Below are 21,511 nucleotides of genomic sequence, written 5' to 3'. Positions count from 1 at the left end.
GGGGACGGGAGGGGGAGGGGGACAGGGGAGGGGGCGTCCTGTCCCAAGGCACTGCCGTCCGGACCAGGGGGCCCTGTGCCCTGCCGGGCCTCCGTTTGCAGGGGCGGGGGGCACTCTCTCGGCTTCGAGCTCATGCTCTTCTCCCGGCGGTTGGTCAGGTGCTCGCGGAAGGGCCGGAGCCGAGCTTTAGGCCGCGCTGTGTGGGCTGCCGGCCCCTGTGCTGCTGTCCCCGCCCCATCCAGCTCGAGGGCGGCCGAGGGCAGCTCCCGCTGTACTGGGTCACCCTGGGATCCAGCGGGCCTCCTTCCCGACCCTCTGCCGTGTGCGGGGCGGCCGCCCTCTGCTGGCGGCTCGTGGTCCTGCAGCACACCGTCCCAAGTCCCTGGGGAGGCCACCCAGGGGGTCACCGGGCAGCCTGGCGCGCTCACACGTGGGCCTCCCGTGGAGCCCTGCAGCGCCCACATCACTGTGCAGGGCTGACGTGCCCCGTCTGTGCCCCGCAGGTTATCCAGAGGATCTTCTACACCGTCAACCGGTCCTGGTCGGGCAGGATCACGTGCGCCGAGCTGCGGAGGAGCACGTTCCTGCAGGTGCGCGCTATGGTCTCAGGATGGGGACAGTGACCCCTCCTCCACCCGCCCGTCGTCCCCCCCCCCCCCCCCGCCCAGGCACGCCCCCGCCCCTCCCCGTCCATCCGTCCCCCCTCCCACACGTCCCCCACCCGCCCACCCGTCCATCCCTCTGTTCATCAGTTACCTCCCACCCTGTAGTCTATCCGCACGGAACCGACCCTCCATCCTCCTCTCCTCCCCCATCCCCCACCTTCTCCCCTCCGTGTCTGTGACCCTGGCCTGACCCCGGTGCACCCCTGACCCGGTTGCCCCTCCCGGCCCTCACACGGCCTTGCCCTGCTCTGACCCTGCCTCCCCGACACGGGATCTGGGCCCATCCTCACTGGACGGCCTGTTTGCACTCCGTGCCCTGGAGTCCCCACTGGCAGTTCTGTGTTGTGTCCTGCAGAACGTGGCTCTCCTGGAGGAGGAGGCAGACATCAACCAGCTGACGGAGTTCTTCTCCTACGAGCACTTCTACGTCATCTACTGCAAGTTCTGGGAGCTGGACACGGACCACGACCTGCTCATTGATGCGCAGGACCTGGCCCGACACAACGATCATGGTGAGCGCTCCCCCTGCCGGGGGTGGGGCAGGGCCGGGACTCCGCCGGAGCGGGCGCTACATGGGGGCTCCTGGTCTCCGGAGAGAGGCCGCGGCTGCCCCCATGCCACCCGACCCCTCACCCTCGGGGCCTGACCTGGACTCCCGCCGGACCTGCTGCGGGACACAGGAGACAGGTATACACTCACGGCATGGCGTTGGGGGCGCCCTCAGGCTGGCGTGGACGGGGAGATGTCCAGCACTTGGTGGCTCCCCCTCGGAGCCCTTTTCATTCCCCAACTCTTCCCACCCCCGGTCTCCTCTGTGTCCCTCAGAAGGGGGGGTCACGCCTGCCACCATCTCAGGCTGGGTCCCCTGATGGGCTCGGTGGGGGCCAGTCCACGGGTCAGCACTGGGCTCACAGCACCTGTCCCCGCAGGGGAGACGCCTGTTCCCACAGGGCTCTGTGTCGCCCTTCCTGCCGTGTTGCTGGTGCTGCCTGCTGCCAGGCCCTCTAGCGCCTGCCTGTGGGGGCACGGTGCCATCTGGACACCAAGTCCCAGCCCAGGGCCCTGTGGCCGTGACGGGTGGGCTGGCGGCGTCAGGCCTGGATTCGGCCTGTTGAGAACAGCAGAGACACGTTTCCTAGGGAGGTTTAGATTCCATCCTCTGGGTTTGACCCCAGAGCCTTTGTCTGTCCTCACGACATAGAGGCTGGAAAAGCTAAAACCCAGCCTCCCTGAATTTTAGGAGCAGCAGTGAGGAAGCCTGTATAAATGCTTTTTAAAAATTTATTACTTTTTTAATTGAAGGATAATTGCTTTACAAAATTGTGTTGGTTTCTCCCAAACCTCAAGGTGAGTCAGCCATAGGTACACACATGTCCCCTCCCACCCCTCTAGGTTCTCACAGAACCCTGGTTTGAGTTCCCTGCACCTCCCTTTACAAGAAACCAAACCTTCAGGGTACGCAAAATGGGCTAAAATTTACCTGTGTGGTGGATTTTTAGTTTTGTCAACTATTTCTTTAAAACTGTAGGTTTTGATGTGATGGGTTGTCAGGTAATTGCAGCCGTGAGCGTGTTTCTGAATTCTCTGGGCATTCATTTGTTTGTGGTCAGTGTGGCCTGGATGGGCCTCCGAGGTCAGTCCCCCAGGCCAGCCGTCTACTCCCTGAATCCCTCAGGCTGGTCCCCCAAGGGCCCCGCGATCCTGGTGTATGGACGCCTGAGTGTGCGTGGGTTCCTCTCAGTTCCACTGTTGGTCTCGACTCTGACCCCCGCTGTGAGATCAGCACAGGCCTTGGTGGCCAGGATGCACTCATCAGGCCCTGAGGCACCCACCTTGTGGTCCAGGGCTGGTTGCCACGTCCCCAAGGCCTTCTGTCCACCTGTGTGGTTCTCACGTCCGGTGGCTCTCGTCAGCCGCTTTTGGGGGTCTGTCACCAAACAGGGCCGCTTGCTGGGGTCTTCATGGCCTCGTTTGTCCTGGGGACACTAGTGACCCTGGGACACGGGGGTCTTGCTGGCTGGGACAGGACATGGGGTGGTTTCAAGTACAGTCCCCGGCGTGCCCATAGGCTGTATCAGTGTGGGTTTTGCATGGGCTCGCCCTCCTGTGTGGAGAGGAGCGGGCCGGGGTGGAGCTGACCGTCCCGAGTGGTTTTTCTGCCGTCATCTTGCCAGGTGTGGGAGTGCATCTGAGTCAGCTGTCCTGGTTCCCTGGGGCTGTTCTCATGTGCGTGGGGGGGCCCTCAAACAGGAAGTTATCCTCCCAGTTGTGACACCGGAGATTCTAAATGAACTTGTTTATGAAGGCCCGAGACCCACGAGGGCCTTGAGGGTTACCTGAGGCAACTGTAACAGATGACCACAGATGGGGGCTCAACACCCGTCCTCCCCCAGCCCTGGGGACCACACATCTGAGGTCAGGGGTTCCCAGGGCTGGGCTCCCTGCAGAGGCTCCAGAGGAGGGTCCTTCCCGTCTCTTCCGGCTTCTGGGGGCTCCGGGCGTCCGTCCCTGGGCTGGTGGCCGCCTCCCTCCCGTCTCTGCCTCCGTCTCCACGTGCCTTCTCCTGTGTCCGTGTCTCCCTTCTGTGTCTTATAAGGACCCTGTCCCTGGGTTTAGGGCCATCCCCATCCAGGAGGGCCCCATCTCAGACCTTCACTATCACCTCTGCAGAGACCCTGTTTTCACATAAGATCCAGTTCCCACGCCAGGAGGCAGGATGTGGATGTATCTCTTTGGAAAACCCCGTTCAGCAGCTGACACCATCCAGTTGTTCCTCTCAGAGTAGACTTTCATTGAGCCAGGATGAATGGGGAGGAAAGGACGTTTTGTCTGTATTTCCCCATTTTTTTGTGGTTACTTGCCTAAGTAGGGGCTGAAAAGTGTCCCCAAGATTAATATACTTGAGTTGTGATCCCTGAGATTTCAGGAGGTGCTGTGTTTGGACATGGTCTTTAAACAGGGGCTGAAGGTGAAATGAGGTCACTAGGCTGGTTCTGATCCCACAGGACTGGGGTCGTGATGAGAAGGGGAGGTCGGGACACAGATGCACACAGGGGCGAGCATGTGAGGACTCGGGGAGGAGACGCCGTCCACACACACAGGAGGGACCAACCCTGCCCACACCTGGGGCTCCGACTCCAGCCTCCAGGACGAGGGGAGGGTCACCATGTGCTGTTTAAGCCACCCCGTGTGTGGTGATCCATCTGACAGCCCCGGCCTTCCACTCTTTCTTCCGTGAACGTGGTTGACATGCATCTGGGTTCTGACCACAAGCGCGTTGTGTTTTTGGAGGCAGAGCCTGTGCAGGAGTGAATGTGCGTCCTGCTGTCCACATTCCACTTGTTCCTGGAGCTCTGGGGCCAGCGCCTCCCTCTGAAACTTGGACTCTGGCTCAGGTCCCTGGACTGGGTGGGTTTCCCCAGAGGCTCAGCTGGTTTAAGAACCTGTCTGCCAGTGCAGGAGATGCAAGAGACTCAGGTTCAATTCCTGGGTTAGGAACATCGCCTGGAGAAGGGAATGGCGACTCACTGCAGTATTCTTGCCTGGAGAATCTCATGGACAGAGGAGCCTGGTGGGCTACAGTCCACGGGGTCGCAGAGAGTCGGACACGACTGACACAACTTGGGACACACCTTTGTTCAGCTGCTCGGTCGTGTCTGACTCTTTGCGACCCCATGGACTGCAGCACGCCAGGCCTTCCTGTCCATCACCATTTCCTGGAGTTTATCCAAACTCATGTCCATTGACTCGGTGATGGCACCAGCCATCTCATCCTCTGTCGCCCCCTTCTCCTCCTGCCTTCAATCTTTCCCAGCATCAGGGAAAGTGAGTCAGCTCTTCGCCTCAGGTGGCCAAAGTATTGGAGTTTCAGCTTCAGCATCAGTCCCTCCAGTGAATATTCCGGGTTGATTTCCTTGAGGATGGGCTGGTTGGATCTCCTTGCAGCCCTTACAGCACACATATACACACACACCGACACACACACACCCAGGACTGGGAAGCAGTGGGCAGTGTCCGAGGAGGCGTGTGCAGGAAATTCAGGCCCCCAGGGTCCCGCCCAGCCAGACCTGGGTCTCCAGGTTCGGCCTGGAGCCCGCCTGGCCACGTCCACAGCCGCCGCGTAGGGCACCAGGACCCCCGAGCGGGACTCACAGCCTGACTCCTCTTTTGCAGCTATTTCCACCAAGATGATTGACCGGATCTTCTCCGGCGCTGTGACGCGGTGCGTGCCAGCAGGCTCCCAGCAGGGCTGGGCTGGCTTTCCCGGAAGCATCCGGCCCTGCCTGTCACTCCTGACCGGGGTGGGGGCGTATTCTGAGGCACCTGAAGTGGTGCCTTGGGAGCATGTGTATAGGGTTTTGGCATATGAGGCCACAGGCAACGGGGATACACGCCATTGTCACAGGAAGTCATGAGTAAGAGAGACACATGTGCCATTCAAAAGGTCATATGTAAAGGACATACACGCCTTTGCCATGTGCAGGCATATGTAAAGGACACGCATGATCATACTTGTGACATCATAAGTTACGGGCACACAAAGCACGCTCTTGGCGTATGATGCCATGCATGAGGGGGACACAGGCCCTGGGCATGCAAGGCTTTGAGGGGGCTCTGAGCTGGGCAGGTTCTTCTGCCCCAGTCCTCGTCCCCCCGCCCCCTCCAGCCCTGCGAGACCCTCCCCTGCAGCCACACAGCCTGTCAGGCACCTCCGGGTGGGAACAAATCTGGGACTGGGTCCTTGCAGGGCTCCCGTCATCCCTGGGCGTGGGCAGGGACCCCCGCCTCAGGCTGCTTCTCCCTGACACCGCCCTTATCTCTTGAATCCAGAGGGAAAAAGGTCCAGAAGGAAGGAAAAATCAGCTACGCGGACTTTGTCTGGTTTCTGATCTCCGAGGAGGACAAGAAGACCCCCACCAGGTGGGTGTTGGGGCCCGCGCTCTGTTCAGGCTGTTAGGGCCCTCTCAAGAGGAGCCCAGTGGTCACCCATCGGTGAGGGCACTCCCCGCGGCCCATCCCCGTGAGGTCGTCTCGGAGGGGGTCACACAAGGGTGTGGTCCTGGGAGTGGGGTCTGTCCATGTGCAGATCACCCTGGTCAGAGCGGGTCTGGGTGGACGGCTGTCCTGGCGGACGTGTGACCCTCCTGGCAGCAGCATCAAGTACTGGACCTGGGGGGTGGGGTCACCCTGGTCAGAGCGGGTCTGGGTGGACGGCTGTCCCAGCATATGTCTAACCCTCCCGGCCGCAGCATCGAGTACTGGTTCCGCTGCATGGACTTGGACGGGGACGGGGCGCTGTCCATGTTCGAGCTGGAGTACTTCTACGAGGAGCAGTGCCGGCGGCTGGACAGCATGGCCATCGAGGCCCTGCCCTTCGAGGACTGCCTGTGCCAAATGCTGGACCTGGTGAAGCCCCAGACTGAAGGTGCTGTGTGGGGGCGAGGCCCTGGAAGGGGGATGGCCTGGGGGGGCGCCCAGGGAAGTGGGGCCCCAGAGGGTAGGGGGACACCCAGGGGGTGGAGATGCTCTGGGGAATAGGGTTGCCCCCGGGGTGGGGAGTTTCGGGGGAGAAGGGGCTCAGCCTGGGGGGGGTGTGGTGCCCCAGGGAAGTGGGGCACCCGGCAGTGGGAGACACCCCAGGGGAGGGGGACAGCCCGGGGGGATGCCCTTGGGAACTGGGGTGCTCCTGGGGAGGGGGACACCCCAGTGGGTAGGGAGCCCCGGTGCGGACCCCCTGTATACCCCGACAAACCCTTAGGGACACACAGGGCTCTGGTCCTCCAGCCACCCGCCAGGCTTCCTCCACACCGGGAGCACTCCCATGGCCGGGCTGGCGGCAGAGCGCACGGTGCTGTGCTGTAAGGCGTGTGGCTTTGCACACGCGAGGGGCCTGGGTTCCTCGGGGTGCCTGGGAGCCGCGTGTGCTCAGAGCCACCCACGTGTGCTCACGACGTGCCCGTGCATCCATGAGCCGCCCTGCACCCAGGAGCTCCCCACCGCGTGCCAATGAGCCACCTCACAGGCCCATGAGACTCCTCCGCGCTTACCCCGCAGCTGTCCTGAGCGCTCACGCCCCACGCTGCCCACCCGCGCTCCCAGCTGTCCCCTGAAGTCCCCTCCGTGCACCCCCACCCGTGTGCTCACGGCTGCGCCCCTCCCACAGGGAGGATCACGCTGCAAGACCTGAAGCGCTGCAAGCTGGCCAATGTGTTTTTCGACACCTTCTTCAACATCGAGAAGTACCTGGACCACGAGCAGAAAGAGCAGGCATCCCTGCTCAGGGTGAGGGGAGGTGACGGGGGAGGCCGGTGGGGGATGTGCGGGGGTGGGGGCACCGAGCGGCTCCTGGGCGACACCGCACCGTGCTCTGCCTGTCGTCCACAGGAGAGTGACAGTGAGGGCCCCGAGCTGTCCGACTGGGAGCGCTTCGCCGCCGAGGAGTACGACATCCTGGTGGCTGAGGAGGCCGCAGGGGACCCCTGGGAGGACGGGTGAGTGCGGGAAGAATGGGAGGGGGGAGAACCGGGTCCCAGTCGAGGGAAGGCCAGGGACGGGGGCAGGGAAACAGGCTGCCAGCGGGAGCAGTGAGGACGCCACCTCTGGCTGCCACTTCTTGGGGAGGGTTTCCAAGGGACTGCGGCCCTACCGCCGAGGGCAGGCACGCTCTGACTCTGAACCGCTCCTGGTCCTGCCCCAGGTGCCCAGCCTCAGCGCTCTGACTCTGGGAGCTCTTCCTGCTGAGTCAGGCCCTCCCCCAGCCTGCGGAGGGTCCTGCCAGGGCCCCTGTGGGGCACCTACCAGGGTTCCATCTATCCTCCGGGGGTGGCACCCACAGGCCACCAAGGGCCGCAGACCCCACGTAGGGGGACGGGGTGGGGAGCCAGCTGGGCAGCTAAGCTGCTGAGTGCACAGCTGCTCAGTGGGCCTGCCTGTCCTGCCCCCACCTGTCGGGGTGTCGGTGGGGGGGCCACAGCTGCTCAGGGGGCACAGCTGCTCAGTGGGCCCGCCTGTCCTCCCCCACGTGTTGGGGTATTGGGGGTTTGGGGGGGAAAGCTGCTCAGTGGGCCCGCTGTCCTGCCCTGACTTGTCAGGGTGTTGGGGTGCACACAGCTGTTCCATGGGCGCGGAGGGCGGGCGCTGTCCTCATGGGCCCCTCCCCGCAGGTACGAGGCCGAGCTCAGCCCGATGGAGCAGAAGCTGAGCGCCCTGAGGTCACCGCTGGCCCAGAGGCCCTTCCTGGAGGCGCCGGGCAGCCTGGGCGCCGTCGAGCTGTACGAGTACGAGTGTGGGGACGACGACCTGCCGCCCTCGTGACCCGCGGCCCCTCGGGTCCCCGCGGCCTGTGGGTGGGAAACACGGCCGAGCTGCCTTCGGCCTCACCAAGTGCAGTGCGTTTGTCTGTGGTGCGTGCGTCTTTGTTCAGCACAGAAGCGGCTGCAGACGGCCCCGCAGTGCCTCCCCAGCGGGCAGGCGGCCTAGGCCTGCTGCCCCGTCCAGGCGCGTGGAGGCCCCTGTCCGCGGACGGTTCACCCCGGTGGGAACCCGGCGGCGCTGTGGCGAGTCTGCCTGGGCCGTCCCTGCGCTGACCCTGGGCCGGCTGTGTCGGCAGGAACATTCCAGGAGCCCTAGCGCCCGCTGTCCCGCGGGGCCCCTGTGGGGAGGCCGCCCTGGCCAGGGCCAAGGAGCACCCAGGTCAGTGCGGCCCCGCGTTTCTGTGTATGTGTACAAAATGTGTAAAGTTACCTTCTATTTGCTGTGCAGAGCGGTTTAAAGAGTTTTATGAGATCACGTTTGTATTTTGAAATAAAGAATTTAAGGATTTTCAGCCCGAGGCTAACCTTGAGACAAAACGAGGCACAGTAGCTGGGGATCCTGAACGTGGGTCACAGATGGACTCCACACGGACGTGGGGGTCCCCGCAGGGAGACGGCAGGGCATGCAGGCCCCCCGGACGCGGAGCCGCTGGGCGCAGGTCACAGGCTGGGGCCCCAGGCCCGTGCAGCCTGCACTCTGGCCACGGCGGTCCCTGCACGGCCCCGGGCGGCCACCTCTCCCGCGGTCACTTCTGTGCACGACAGGGTGCGAGCCTGCCCTGCAGACACCACACCGTGAGACCAGACGCCCGGGCTCCACTCCGCCCATCTCGGGTCCAGCACCGCTCCGTGCTTCGGCATCAGCCCGAGATTCCAGGGGAGGGTGGGCTCCCATGTGTCCAGTGGAGGTGGCCGAGGAGCATCCCCCACTAGGCCTTGCGCAGGTCGTCTCAGGTCCTGGCACCGAGCAGACCTCGCGGAGGGTCCCTCCCTCCCGCAGCTGAGCCCCCCTGACGGACACAGGCGCTCCAAGAGTGGGTGGGGCGGTGAGAGCTGGAGCAGGGGTCCCTCACACCGGACCCCACGGGGCCACGCGGGCCTGTTGTCCTGGCCGTCCCGCCGTCCAGAGGGCGGACTCCACAGCCATGTCTTCCTGGGAAAGGCTCTGGGCGTCCCTGGGAGACGGGCGTGGCCACCATCTCCTCAGAGCTCAGACAGGCCGGGCGTTCCCCTTGGCCGCCGAGTTCCCAGAGGAACCCACTTGTCTCCGGACTCATCCCGCCGAGAGGCGGACGTGGGAGGTCAGCGGAGAGGAGAGGAGGCTCAGAGAACGTGGAGAAAGGAAACCTGGTGAGAACGTGTGGACCCCGGGGGTTAGAGATTGAAGAGATGAGAACCCATCCACCCATTGCAAAAGTAAGACTGAAAAGGCCATCGGGGAAAACGCCTGTGACCAAGGACAGCAAAGTTTCCATCGTGTCAGGAGGTGCGCACAGCGGTCTCCTGACCAGGCTTCTTCCTTTTGTGGGGGGGTGGGGGCGGGTGACAGTGACCAGCAGAGTCCCCCGCCCGCCTTCTACCTGCACATCCAGCCTTCCTCCTCCCCTCCTTCCCTCCTTCCACCCTCCCGTCTGCTCATCCAGACGCCTGCCCCCACTGGCCACCCATTGGTCCATGCGTCCATCCGTACATCTGTGCGGTCAGCCATCCGTATCTATCCATCTGCCCGTCCATGCCTCCCCTTCTACCTGTGTCCATCCATCCATCCTTTCTTCTGTCTGCCCACCTGTGCACCCATTCCTGTGCGTACCTTTCTGTCCATTTACCTGTACAGTGGCCCACGCCTCCATGTAGCTGTCCATCCCACCCAGCCTGCAGTTTATCCGTTTCTCCATCCCCTGCATCCAACAGAAACCCTGGGACCCTATTGGGAAGGCCCACGCGGCATCTGGGACCTCCGAGGGTGGGTGGGGGGTTCAGCTTCGGACACCCATGGCAAAGTTCAGGGCCAGGCCGGATTTGGGAACCCCAGGGCTGCACTCAGGGCCCCCCCACCAAGGCAGGCTCTTGGGTCCCCAAGAAGAGAATGGAGCCCTGGCTGCAGGGTTTGAGGCACTCCAGGGGTAGAATGGGACCCCAAAGCAGGGTTCAGGACGTCTGGGAACCCCAGTAACACTTCCCACACACGGCAGTCTTGGGCTCTGGGGGTGCAGTCCTAGACTCGGGCTACCCAGGCAGACATCATACTCCCCCGAGTCAGGACACTTCAAGGCCAAATTTGGGGCCTGTGAGCCACACTTGGACATCACCAGATGGTCAACACCGAAATCAGATTGATTATATTCTTTGCAGCCTAAGATGGAGAAGCTCCATATAGTCAGCAAAAACAAGACCAGGAGCTGACTGTGGCTCAAATCATGAACTCCTTATTGCCAAATTCAGACTGAAATTGAAGTAAGTGGAGAAAACCACTAAACCATTTAAGTATGACCTAAATCAAATCCCTTATGACTATACAGTGGAAGTGAGAAATAGATTTAAGGGACTAGATCTGATAGAGTGCCTGATGAACTGTGGACGGAGGTTCGTGACATTGTACAGGAGACAGGAATCAAGACCATTCCCAAGAAAAAGAAATGAAAAATGGCTGTCTGAGGAGGCCTTACAAATAGCTGTGAAAAGAAGGGAAGCGAAAAGCAAAGGAGAAAAGGAAAGATATACTCATTTGAATGCAGAGTTCCAAAGAAGAGCAAGGAGAGATAAGAAAGCCTTCTTCAGCGAACAATGCAAAGAAATAGAGGAAAACAATAGAATGGGAAAGACTAGAGATCTCTTCAAAAAAATTAGAGATTCCAAGGGAACATTTCATGCAAAGATGGGCTCAATAAAGGACAGAAATGGTATGGACCTAACAGAAGCAGAAGATATTAAGAAGAGGTGGCAAGAATACACAGAACTGTAAAAAAAAAGATCTTCACAACCCAGATAATCACGATTTGGTGTGATCACTCACCTAGAGCCAGATATCCTGGAGTGTGAAGTCAAGTGGGCCTTAGGAAGCATCACTACGAACAAAGCTAGTAGAGGTGATAGAATTCCAGTTGAGCTATTTCAAGCCCTGAAAGATGATACTGTGAAAGTGCTACACTCAATATGCTAGCAAGTTTGGAAAACTCAGCAGTGGCCACAGGACTGGAAAATGTCAGTTTTCATTCCAATCCCAAAGGCAGTGCCAAAGAATGCTCAAACTACCGCACAATTGCACTCATCTCACATGCTGGTAAAGTAACGCTCAAAATTCTCCAAGCCAGGTTTCAGCAATATGTGAACTGTGAACTTCCAGATGTTCAAGCTGGTTTTAGAAAAGGCAGAGGAACCAGAGATCAAACTGCCAACATCCGCTGGATCATTGAAAAAGTAAGAGAGTTCCAGAAAAAACATCTCATTTTGCTTTATTGACTATGCCAAAGCCTTTGACTGTGTGGATCACCATAAACTGTGGAAAACTCTGAAAGAGATGGGAATACCAGGACACATGACCTGCCTCTTGAGAAACCTGTATGCAGGTCAGGAAGCAACAGTTAGAACTGGACATGGAACAACAGACTGGTTCCAAATAGGAAAAGGAGTACGTCAAGGCTGTATATTGTCACCCTGCTTATTTAACTTATATGCAGAGTACATCATGAGAAACGCTGGGCTGGAGGAAGCACAGGCTGGAATCAAGATTGCCAGGAGAAATACCAATGACCTCAGATATGCAGATGACACCACCCTTATGGCAGAAAGTGAAGAACTAAAGAGCCTCTTGATGAAGGTGAAAGAGTAGAGTGAAAAAGTTGGCTTAAAGCTCAACATTCAGAAAACTAAGATCATGGCATCCGGTCCCATCGCTTCATGGCAAATAGATGGGAAAACAGTGGCTGACTTTATTTTTCCGAGCTCCAAAATCACTGCAGATAGTGATTGCAGCCATGAAATTAAAAGACGCTTACTCCTTGGAAGGAAAGTTATGACCAACCTAGACAGCATATTAAAAAGCAGAGACATTACTTTGTCAACAAAGGTCCGTCTAGTCAAGGCTATGGTTTTCCCAGTGGTCATGTATGGATGTGAGTTAGACTATAAAGAAAGCTGAGCGCCGAAGAATTGATGCTTTTGGATTGTGGTGTTGGAGAAGACTCTTGAGAGTCCCTTGGACTGCAGGGAGATCCAACCAGTCCATCCTAAAGGAAATCAGTCCTTACTATTCATTGGAAGGACTGATGCTGAAGCTGAAACTCCAATATTTTGGCCACCTGATGCGAAGAGCTGACTCATTTGAAAAGACCCTGATGCTGGGAAGGATTGAAGGCAGGAGGAGAAGGGGGACGACAGAGGATGAGATGGTTGGATGGCATCACCGACTCAATGGACATGGGTTTGGGTGGACTCCGGGAGTTGGTGATGGACAGGGAGGCCTGGCGTGCTGCGGTTCGTGGGGTCGCAGAGTCGGACACGACTGAACTGAATTGAACTGAGCCCCACACATCCCCAGGGCAGAGTTCAGGGTCCGGGGGCGACCTATGTGGACCCCCCAGGAACACAGTCGAGCCACCAGCGTACACTTCAGAGCCGTGGAGCGGGTGCGGAGCCCGAAACACGGTTCAGGGTAACCCTCGGGTCAGATTCCAGGCCCCAAGGCAGGAGCTGGGACCTCCGGGTTAGGGGGCGCACTCGGACGCGCAAGGCAGAGCTCCCGGCTCCCGAGGGTAGAACTAGACCCGCAAGCCCAGACCGCCGGCCCCGCGCGGAGGCTGTCGTGGGGCCCGGCTTGGGTGCGCAGCGCGGCTCGGTTCCGGCGCTACACGCCAGGGGAGGTGGCCGCGAGCACCCCCAACAGAGAAAGGCGCGTGCCCGGCGGCACCGCCCGGACCCGCCTCCGGGCCGAGATTCGCGCACAGCAATCAGGCGGCGGCGGCGAGTGCCCGGCGACCAATGGGCAGCCTGTAAGACCTGGGTCCGCCCCAAAGCCCCGCTCTGTTTAAACGGGTGACCAATGGGCAGCCGGCAAGGGAGGAGGCCCCGCCCTGTTGACCCGAGTAACCGACGGGCAGCTGGCTAGGGAGCTGGCTCCGCCCCGGAGGTCCCGCCCTGTTGCGCAGAGGTGCGCGGGATGTGGGCCTTGCGGGCCGCGGGCCGCGGGGGAGCCTGGCTGTCTCGCGCGGTTCGCGGCTGCCGGCCCCCGAGGGCCGCACTGCTGCCGCCGCCGCCCCACCCCGAGCGCGCCCTCGCCGCTGTCCGCGGGGGCCTGGGGTGCTCAGAGGGGCGGGAGGGTGGAGGGGGCGGCTCACGTGCGGATGGCCAGAGAAGCCGGGCTGACGGGGAGGAGGAGCCCAAAGATGCGGAGGAGGAGGAAGACGAGGAGGAGCTTCTGAGGAGGGACCCGCTGCTGCCCGCGGGGACACAGCGCGTGTGCCTGGTTCACCCTGAGGTCAAGTGGGGGCCCGGAAAGACGCAGGGGACCCGAGGTGACCGAGAGCTCGGGGCCAGGCGGGGACGGGGGCGGGATCGGGCGGAGCGAGAAGGCTCGAGCTTAAGGGGCGGGGAAGTCGGCGCTTCGGAGGCGGGGCTTCTGGGGGCGGGGATTCTGGGGTTGGACCTCGATGACCGGAGCTCATAGGTCGGGGCTTCTGGGGGCGGGGCGCCGGAGGCGGGTTTCTGGGGCCTGCCTACGACGCTGCAGCCCATTAGGTGGGGCCTCTGAGGCGGACTCGGAGGCTGAACCGCCTACTGAACCCATTAGGTGGGGCCTCTGAGGGGCCTCTGAGGCGGACTCGGAGGCTGAACCTCCCTCGCTGGCTCCGGGAGCCGCGTCCCCTTCCCTACCATGGGCCTATTCTGGGCACAGGCTCCCTCCTGCTTTGCGCGCAGCGAGCCCCTTTCCCTTTGAGCCACTCCTGGGTGTCGCTCTGCCCTACTCCCCCGGGGCCTCCCCATCCATAATGCAAACGATCCCAGCAACTCACGCGGGGTGCACGCGGGGTGCCCCTCGGTTTTAAGCCTTTTATGGACCCGCTTTCTCTCTGTGCCGCTGAGTACTAAGCCCGGAGATGGTGCACAAGCTTTTGTAGCAGAAACGGGAACCGGCTGAGCGCTGAGCGGCGGGGCGGGGGCGCTTGTGGTCGCAGGGTGGAGGGGACGGGCTCCGGAGGGAGGCTGACCTCCCGTGAAGCTTTGGCCACTGAGCTTCACGTCTCACCGGAGAACAGCCAGGGCACAACTGTGCTCCGGGCCATCGCCCCCAGGCTCCCAGCCCCTCCAGACCTGCGCCAGCCCTGTCCACCCCGTCAGGGCTCAGAGCCACGTGGTGGCACCGCTGCCCACGTGTCTGTTGTCCATCAGCTGCCCTGCGAGGGACCGGCCGGAGGAGGGACGAGGACAGGGCAGGTCCTGATCGCCTTTGATCCACGGCCTGTGTCCCCACTCCTCCGGACTCTTGTCCTGGGTGAGTCCTGCCTCCCGCCAGCCCCATTATTCTGACTCCTCAGGGCCACAGACCCTGGGTGGGCGCCTCCTTGCTCATGATGGGCTTGGCAAGGGCGGCCACTGAGGGAGGCTGGAACTAGGCTCTGGTCACCCAGGACGTGACACCCTCCCAGGACGGGACTCAGCCCATCCCACATACAGGACGGCAGGCTCTGCAGGCCCTGGGAGCTTCATGGGACATGCTGTCTAGTGGGTCATAAAGGACCCTGAGTCCCCACGGGGCAGACCTGCCCAATTCCAACATGGCGGGGGTGGGGTGGGGCGCTGTCCCTGCGTCCCCTGCTCAGTTCTGGCTCCCCTCGCCTGTAACCCTCCCTTCCCCTCCTGTTCCTTCCCCGATCCTCCGTCCCACTCCTGACCATCCACCCAGAACAGATCTCCACTTCAAGGAAATGCCTTTTTGGGTGCTTTCTGGGAATCTCTGTGTGGCCAGGAAGCAGGAAGCCATCCCAGCCTGGGGGCATGTGGGCCAGGACCCTGGGCAGTGCTGACCCTCCCGGAAGTGGCCCTCACACCGGCCCATCTCTCCCCTAAGCCGAATGGCAGGTGGCGGAGGCCCGAGCGCTGGTGTGCACGCTGGACGGCTGGTTGGTGGTGGACACGATGGTGGTACGCACCACGACGCCAGACAAGAAGCTCATCTTCGGCAGAGGGACCTTGGAGCAGCTGACAGGTGAGTCCATCGCATGTGTCACAGCCCCCTCCTAGAGTGGCATGAGCTCGACCGTCCCTCTGGGCCTCATGGCACGTGGTTGATGCCATCCAACCATCTCATCCTCTGTTGTCCCCTTCTCCTCCCGCCCTCGATCTTTCTCAGCATCAGGGTCTTTTCCAGTAAGTTGGTTCTTGGCATCAGGTGGTTAGAGTAGTGGAGCTTCAGCTTCAGCAGGTATGAGACCTATTTTCCTGGAAATGGACCGTAGCCTGGTCCTCCCTGACCCATGCTCCATGCTCCCTGAATACTGTGCTCTGAGACCCAGAGGATGTCCGGGGGACACAGCCGATCAAAGCGCAGGGCCGCTCCCCAGACTTACGTTGTGGGCGCACCGGCCTCTGACCGGGGGTTCTCTTTTCCTAGAGAGGATCAGAGGGTCCCCGGAAATCACCTCTGTCTTCCTGAACGTGGAGAGGCTGGCCACGCCCACCAAGGTATGGTGAAGCAGCGGGTCAGCAGGTCTCCAGGGGCCTGGGCTCACGGCTCATCCCCTCCCTCCCTCGCTCTCTGTTTTTTCTAGAAAGACCTGGAAGCTGCCTGGCGCGTGCCGGTGTTTGACCGGTTCACCGTGGTTCTTCACATATTCCGCTGCAACGCCCGCACCAAGGAGGCGCGACTGCAGGTGGCGCTGGCCGAGCTCCCTCTGCTCAGGTGCGAGCAAGACCCGGGCCGGTGCAGACGGACCCCCCCCACCACCGAGACCCTCTCTAGGGACCCCCAACTGGGACCTTCTCTAGGGAGACCCCCTCCACCGAGACCCTCTCTAGGGACCCCCAACCGGGACCTTCTCTAGGGACCCCCCCCTCCACCGAGACCCTCTCTAGGGATCCCCCCAACCGGGACCCTCTCTAGGGAGCCCTCCCAGGACTTTCTGTAGTTTTCATGTATCTAGACATGTTGCCAGGCATGCTGAGGGTGGGATTTGGTGGATAGGGCTTCAAGCTTGTGGCCGCGGGTCCCATCTGTACTCGAGCAGAGACATGTCACCCAGGGAGGGGCCCTCTGTCCTCGCCCGTGATGGCCCACGTCGGAGGGGGCCCCCAGCGATCCCTCCTCCAGGAATCCCCACCCCCACCCCAGCCCCCTGCTCTGTCCTCACCCCACGTTCTGTGGTGGACGCACATGTCCGCCCGTCTGCTGAGCCAACCTGTTTCCAGCTAGGTCCCACGTGAAAAGCAATGTTGCCCACCTGGGCGGACGCGGACGGAGCTCTCGCTACACCATGGGGTCAGGTACGTGTCTGAGGTCTCCTCACTAGGTGTGCAGAAGGGGGTTATCATGGCCACCACCCCTACAAAGGGGACAGTGTCCCCCACAAGTCCTGAGAGGGCCTCTCCGCGGTTGCATTCAAAAAGGGTGGGTGTCAAGGGGCCCCAGGGCTGAGCTCCATCCAGAGGCCAGGGGAGCGTCCTTCCCGCCTCTTCCAGCTTCTGGGGCCTCCAGGTGTCCATCCCTGGGCTGGTGGCTACCTCCCTCCTGTCTCTGCCTCCATCTTCACGTGGCTTCTCCTCTGTGTCCGTGTCTTATACGGACTCTGTCCTTGGGTTTATGGCCACCCTACTTCAGGTCCTTCACTTCATCCCCTCTGCAGAGACCCCATTTCCAAATAAGACCCCTTTTGTAGGTCCTAGGCGTGAGGACGTGGATGCATCTCTAGGGCACTGCCCAGCCCACTGTGGCCATCATGCGGACTCTCCCCTCGGCCTTTCCTTCTCAGGGATAAGGGGGAGACCAGGTGACCCCAAAGGGCAGTAGGGCCGGGTCAAGGCCGCCTTCCTCCGGACAGAGCCGTCTCCCAACAGGAGGTGCCAAGGCTGTGCCGGGGACGCAGGCTAGCGGTTTTGTCCCCGGGGTCCTGACACCTGTCAGAGCCCCACAGGCCGCGCCTCCTCCCCTCCACCCGCCCCACCCCTCACCTCCCAGCTCTTGCCCCCTTTCTACCCCGGGCCTGCTCGCTGACTCGCCGTCTTGGGTGTTTTTAGGGGAGTCCTTCCTGCAGTTGCAGCAGCGTCTCCTGAGAGACAGGGAAGCCAAGATCCAGAAGGCCCTGGAGAGACTCCGCTGCAAGAGGCGCCTTCTGGGGCAGCAGCGTAGGCGGAAGGAGTTCCCCGTGGTCTCTGTAGTGGGATACACAAACTGTGGTGAGGGGCGGGTCAGGGATTGGGGCCTGGGCGGGGCAAGGGGCAGGGGCCCTCCCCAAGGAGCAGCTGGTGGGCGGGGCCTCCCTGGGGCGGGACTGTCCTGGTGGGCGGGGCCTCCCTGGGGCGGGACTGTCCTGGTGGGTGGGGCCTCACTGGGGCGGGGCTTGTGGATGGACCCGCCCTGGAGCCAGGGTTGTGGGTGGGATCTCCCTCAGGCTGCATTGGTGGGCAGGCCCCCCCTGGACTGTGCAGGGCTGTATGGGGCTGATGGGCGGACCTCCTGGGGGTGGGCCTGTGCCGGTGGGCGGGGCCTCCCTGGGGCGGGGCTGTGCTGGTGTGGTGCCTCCCTGTGTTGGTGGGCGGGGCCTCATTGGGGTGGGGCTGGTGGGTGGACCCGCCTTGGGGCCAGGGTGGTGGGTGGGATCTCCCTCCGGCTGCACTGGTAGGCGGGGCCTCCCTAGGGCAGAGCTGGGTGGGCCTGTGTCTACATTCCCATCCCATGGCAGGCACATAGCATCTGCCCAACTGCACCATCACGCTTCTGTATGAGGACACCCACATCACAACTCATGGTCCAGGACACCTCCCTCTGTCACCAGGGACGCCTCCCCATCTCACACACACATGTGACCACTGTTTACACCATGCCCCTCGTCTGTCTACATTAACCCTCCCACCCAGGCCCCATCTATCTTACCCCGAATCCTGGACAACAGCAGCTGTGTTCTTTAATGACCCGTGCCTGGCACCAGGGCCCTGCAGAGAACTCCGGGCTCAGACACCCTCCCTGCTCCCATCCCACCGTCCAGCAGCCCAAGCTCAGAAGTGGACGCTAGGGGACCCAAGATGGCCTGAGACGCATGTCCCCGTGTCCCCGACTTGCAGGGAAAACCACGCTGATCAAGGCCCTGACCGGGGACGCCGCCATACAGCCCCGGAACCAGCTGTTCGCGACTCTCGACATCACGGCCCACGCGGGGCGGCTGCCCTCCGCGCTGACGGTCCTCTACATGGACACCATCGGCTTTCTCTCCCAGCTGCCCCACAGCCTGGTCGAGTCCTTCTCGGCCACCCTGCAGGACGTGGCCCATTCGGTGAGTGGGGAGGGCCAGGCCGGTTCCCCCTCAGCTACCAACAGACGGGAAGGGGAGGTGGTTCGCTCCTTACGACAGCACAGGGCTGTGTCCCCTTACACGGGATATCACAGGGACCAGATCCTCTCAAGCCGCTCCACTCAGGGAGCTAGGCCTGACTGTACAATTTTAAGTTTTGGTTTTTATTTATTAGCACTTATTTTTGGCTGTGCTGGGTCTTCACTGCTGTTTGGGCTTTCTCTAGTTGCGGCTTGTGGGGCTTCTGGTCGTGGCGGTGGGTGTCTCTCCCTGGTTGTGGCGCCCGCTTTTCTCGTTGTGGCGGCTTCTCTCGTTGCCGAGCAGGGGCTGTAGCCCGCGGCGGTCAGCATTTGCAGCGTGCTGGCTCATTAGTTGTGATGCACCGGCTTAGCTGCTCCGCGGTATTTGGGATCTTCCCGGCCCAGGCATTGAACCCACATGTTGGGCATTGGCAGGTGGATTTCTTACCACTCGCCAGGAAGTTGACCAGGGAAGCCCTACAACTGTAATTTTTCTGAAGGAAATGCTAATGAAGAGGGGTTTCCCTTTCTGTGTTGGCCGTATCCGGGGCCCAGAAACAGTGAACCCCAACAGAGCCTGGCGTTTACTCAGCAGGGGGGGTGGCAGGGCCCAGGGACAGGCACCCCGGGACCTTCTAGGTTACAGCAGCTGAGGCTGAGGGCACCGTGCAGCTGTCAGCTTCATCCTCTAAGGTTCCTTAAAATGTAAAATTTCTGAAATGAAACCTGAAGTAAAAGAAAATTTATTTCATCAAAAAGAGAACCTAGAAGTGAATCCCTTAAAACCAGACAGAGCACCTCCTTTCCGTGACATAATTACCCTCCGTTGTTACTTCCCTTTTATCCATATTTTCCCAGTGCATGAGGAACCTGTGTGTAAAACATGAAACAGGGGAAAGAACTTCTTTAAAATGCGAGCTTGAAGGTTTCACAGGAAAGTGGGCCGGCCCAGAGCTTTGAATATGGCACTTGGCTGGGCTGCTGACGGTGGGGTCAGCGGCTGCACCCAGGGGCAGCGTCAGCACTGTGGCGCGGGAGACGGGGACGGCAGGTTTGGGGGTGCCGAGCAGTCTCTCGGGTCCAGGCGCACAGGGAGTGGCAGCCTCTACAGAAACCCTAATGAGGGGGCTGGGGGGCTGTGTGCACCACAGAGCCACCCTGTGGTCTCAGGTCGCACCCACCCCTCAAGGTATAGGCCCCCATGGTGGGGAGCTCTGCCCTCACCGGGAGGAGCAGTGTCCTGGGGCTGGCGGGTCCTCCGGGGCTGGGGGTGGGAGCCCCTGGCCCCAAGATCTGACCACCTGCCCCGTCTGGTCCTCAGGATCTGATCGTCCATGTCAGAGATGTGAGCCACCCCGAGACGGAGCTGCAGAAGGCCAGTGTCCTGTCAGCCCTGTGGGGCCTGGGCCTGCCAGACGCCCTCCTGGAGAGCATGGTGGAAGTCCACAACAAGGTGGACCTGGTGCCCGGGTGAGCCCCCTCCCCTGGCCCCTGCAGTGTAAGGTGGAGTCCACAAGGAGGCGACCTGGTACCCAGGTTAGCCACCCTGCCCCGTACCCCTGAAGTGTACAATGGAATCCACAACAAGGTGGACCTGGTGCCCGGGTGAGCCCCCCCCACCCCTGGAGTGTATGATACGAGTCCACAACGAGGTGACCTGGTGCCCAGGTGAGCTCGTCATTGCTGAGTGTGCTGTGCTGGCCGCCCGGACAGGTACACACCCGTGGAGCCCGACGTCCTGGCCGTGTCTGCCCTTCTGGGGCTCGGGCTGGATGAGCTGATGGCCAGGGTGGAGGACGCCGTCCTGCGAGCCACGGGGAGACGGACCCTCACCCTCCGCGTGCGGCTGGCGGGACCGCAGCTGAGGTGCGTGGGGTGGGCTGGTTGGACGGGTGGTAGCGCCGATGATCGCTGTATTGGGTGGGGTGTCATTCCTGTTAGCGGGCAAGGCCACGGTGCTGGGCGGCTTTGTCACCCCCACGTCCCCACGCTCTCCACGTATGAGCAGGGGTCCGGCCGCGTGTCCATGCCTCGAAACGCGGACGGTACTGCCCCCCACCCCCACCCCCAGTTTCCTCCCGCTACCCTGGGAAGGCTGGGTCGGGGTTCAGGTTCGGTCAGGGTCTCCATTCCCATCAATTGCGGCTCCCTCCCGGCACGAGCAGGCGTATGGCCCTGTGTCCACTCGCCAGGACTGTGGGAGATACTGGCCTTCCAATCCCGGGAAGGCTGGGTAGGGGTTCAGACACTGTTGGGATCTTGGTTCCCACCAGTCGTGTGTCCCTCCCACTAGTTGTGTCTCAAACCAATCGCATGTCCCTCCTACAAATCACGTCTCCCTCCCACCAATCATGTGTCCCTCCCACCAGTTGCGTCTCCCACCAATCACGTCTCCCGCCTATCAATTGTGTTGCCGCCCACTAATAGTCTCCCGCCCACCAATCACGTGTCCCGGCACCAATCGCGTGTCCCCCCCCGACAATCGCGTGTCCCCCCACCAATCACATCTCCCCCCCACCAATCACATCTCCCTCCCACCAATCGCGTGTCCCGCCCACCAATCTTGTGACCTGCACCCCGCCCCCCGCCAATGGCGTCTCCCTCGCAGCTGGCTTCACCAGGAGGCTACGGTGCAGGCGGTGGACGTGATCCCCGAGGCCGGGGCTGCCGATGTGAAAGTCATCATCAGTGACTCTGCTTACGGAAGGTTCCGGAAGCTGTTTCCGGGGTGAAAGGATTCACCCCTCCCCACAGATGAGGGTGCTGCACAGTTCAGTCTCAGAGACAAGCACGTGCGGTGGGTGTTCGCCCCCAACCCCACCGTCCCCACCCCCGCCAGCGAGCTGGGGACAGGACCCGGTGGGAGTCAAGTGGTTCTGGGCGACCGTCGGGGCGTCTGGGGAGCAGATGTCTGTCCAGGGTGGTTGACCACACACCAGTAAAGCTTTGTGTGGTGTGTGTGTGTGTGTGTGTGTGAAGTAGCCTCTGTGGTTTTTGTGCACCAGCCGCCCAGCAGA

The 21,511-nt window shown here is 61.4% G+C and overlaps 3 protein-coding genes across 8 annotated transcripts in view; all 3 read left to right on the top strand.

Moving 5' to 3' along the window:
- The window catches only part of LOC100298789 (serine/threonine-protein phosphatase 2A regulatory subunit B'' subunit beta), a 40,959-nt gene extending 32,469 nt beyond the window's left edge, over positions 1-8,490 (top strand). For both annotated transcript variants that reach the window (XM_024995404.2, XM_024995403.2), the window contains 8 exons: positions 504-590; positions 1,021-1,177; positions 4,839-4,887; positions 5,496-5,585; positions 5,915-6,090; positions 6,829-6,947; positions 7,050-7,156; positions 7,829-8,490. In XM_024995404.2, the coding sequence (XP_024851172.1) occupies positions 504-590; positions 1,021-1,177; positions 4,839-4,887; positions 5,496-5,585; positions 5,915-6,090; positions 6,829-6,947; positions 7,050-7,156; positions 7,829-7,979 (936 nt within the window). In that variant the 3' untranslated portion in view covers positions 7,980-8,490. The remainder of the gene's footprint in view (positions 1-503; positions 591-1,020; positions 1,178-4,838; positions 4,888-5,495; positions 5,586-5,914; positions 6,091-6,828; positions 6,948-7,049; positions 7,157-7,828) is intronic.
- KCNMB2 (potassium calcium-activated channel subfamily M regulatory beta subunit 2) overlaps positions 1-21,511 on the top strand; it is a 513,346-nt gene that overhangs the window by 295,891 nt on the left and 195,944 nt on the right. The window lies entirely within an intron of this gene.
- LOC132342096 (putative GTP-binding protein 6) lies at positions 13,109-21,472 on the top strand. The gene is made up of 10 exons (XM_059888493.1): positions 13,109-13,488; positions 15,042-15,179; positions 15,585-15,655; positions 15,742-15,872; positions 16,383-16,453; positions 17,204-17,362; positions 18,248-18,456; positions 19,816-19,964; positions 20,208-20,360; positions 21,103-21,472. The coding sequence occupies exons 1-10, from the start codon at positions 13,134-13,136 to the stop codon at positions 21,224-21,226; spliced, it is 1,560 nt and encodes a 519-aa protein (XP_059744476.1). The 5' UTR covers positions 13,109-13,133; the 3' UTR covers positions 21,227-21,472.

The sequence above is a fragment of the Bos taurus genome, chromosome 1, assembly GCF_002263795.3.
Source record: "Bos taurus isolate L1 Dominette 01449 registration number 42190680 breed Hereford chromosome 1, ARS-UCD2.0, whole genome shotgun sequence".
NCBI classification, from domain to species: domain Eukaryota; kingdom Metazoa; phylum Chordata; class Mammalia; order Artiodactyla; family Bovidae; genus Bos; species Bos taurus.
Note: the sequence above shows the minus strand (reverse complement) of the source record. Positions and strands in the feature narration are given on the sequence as shown.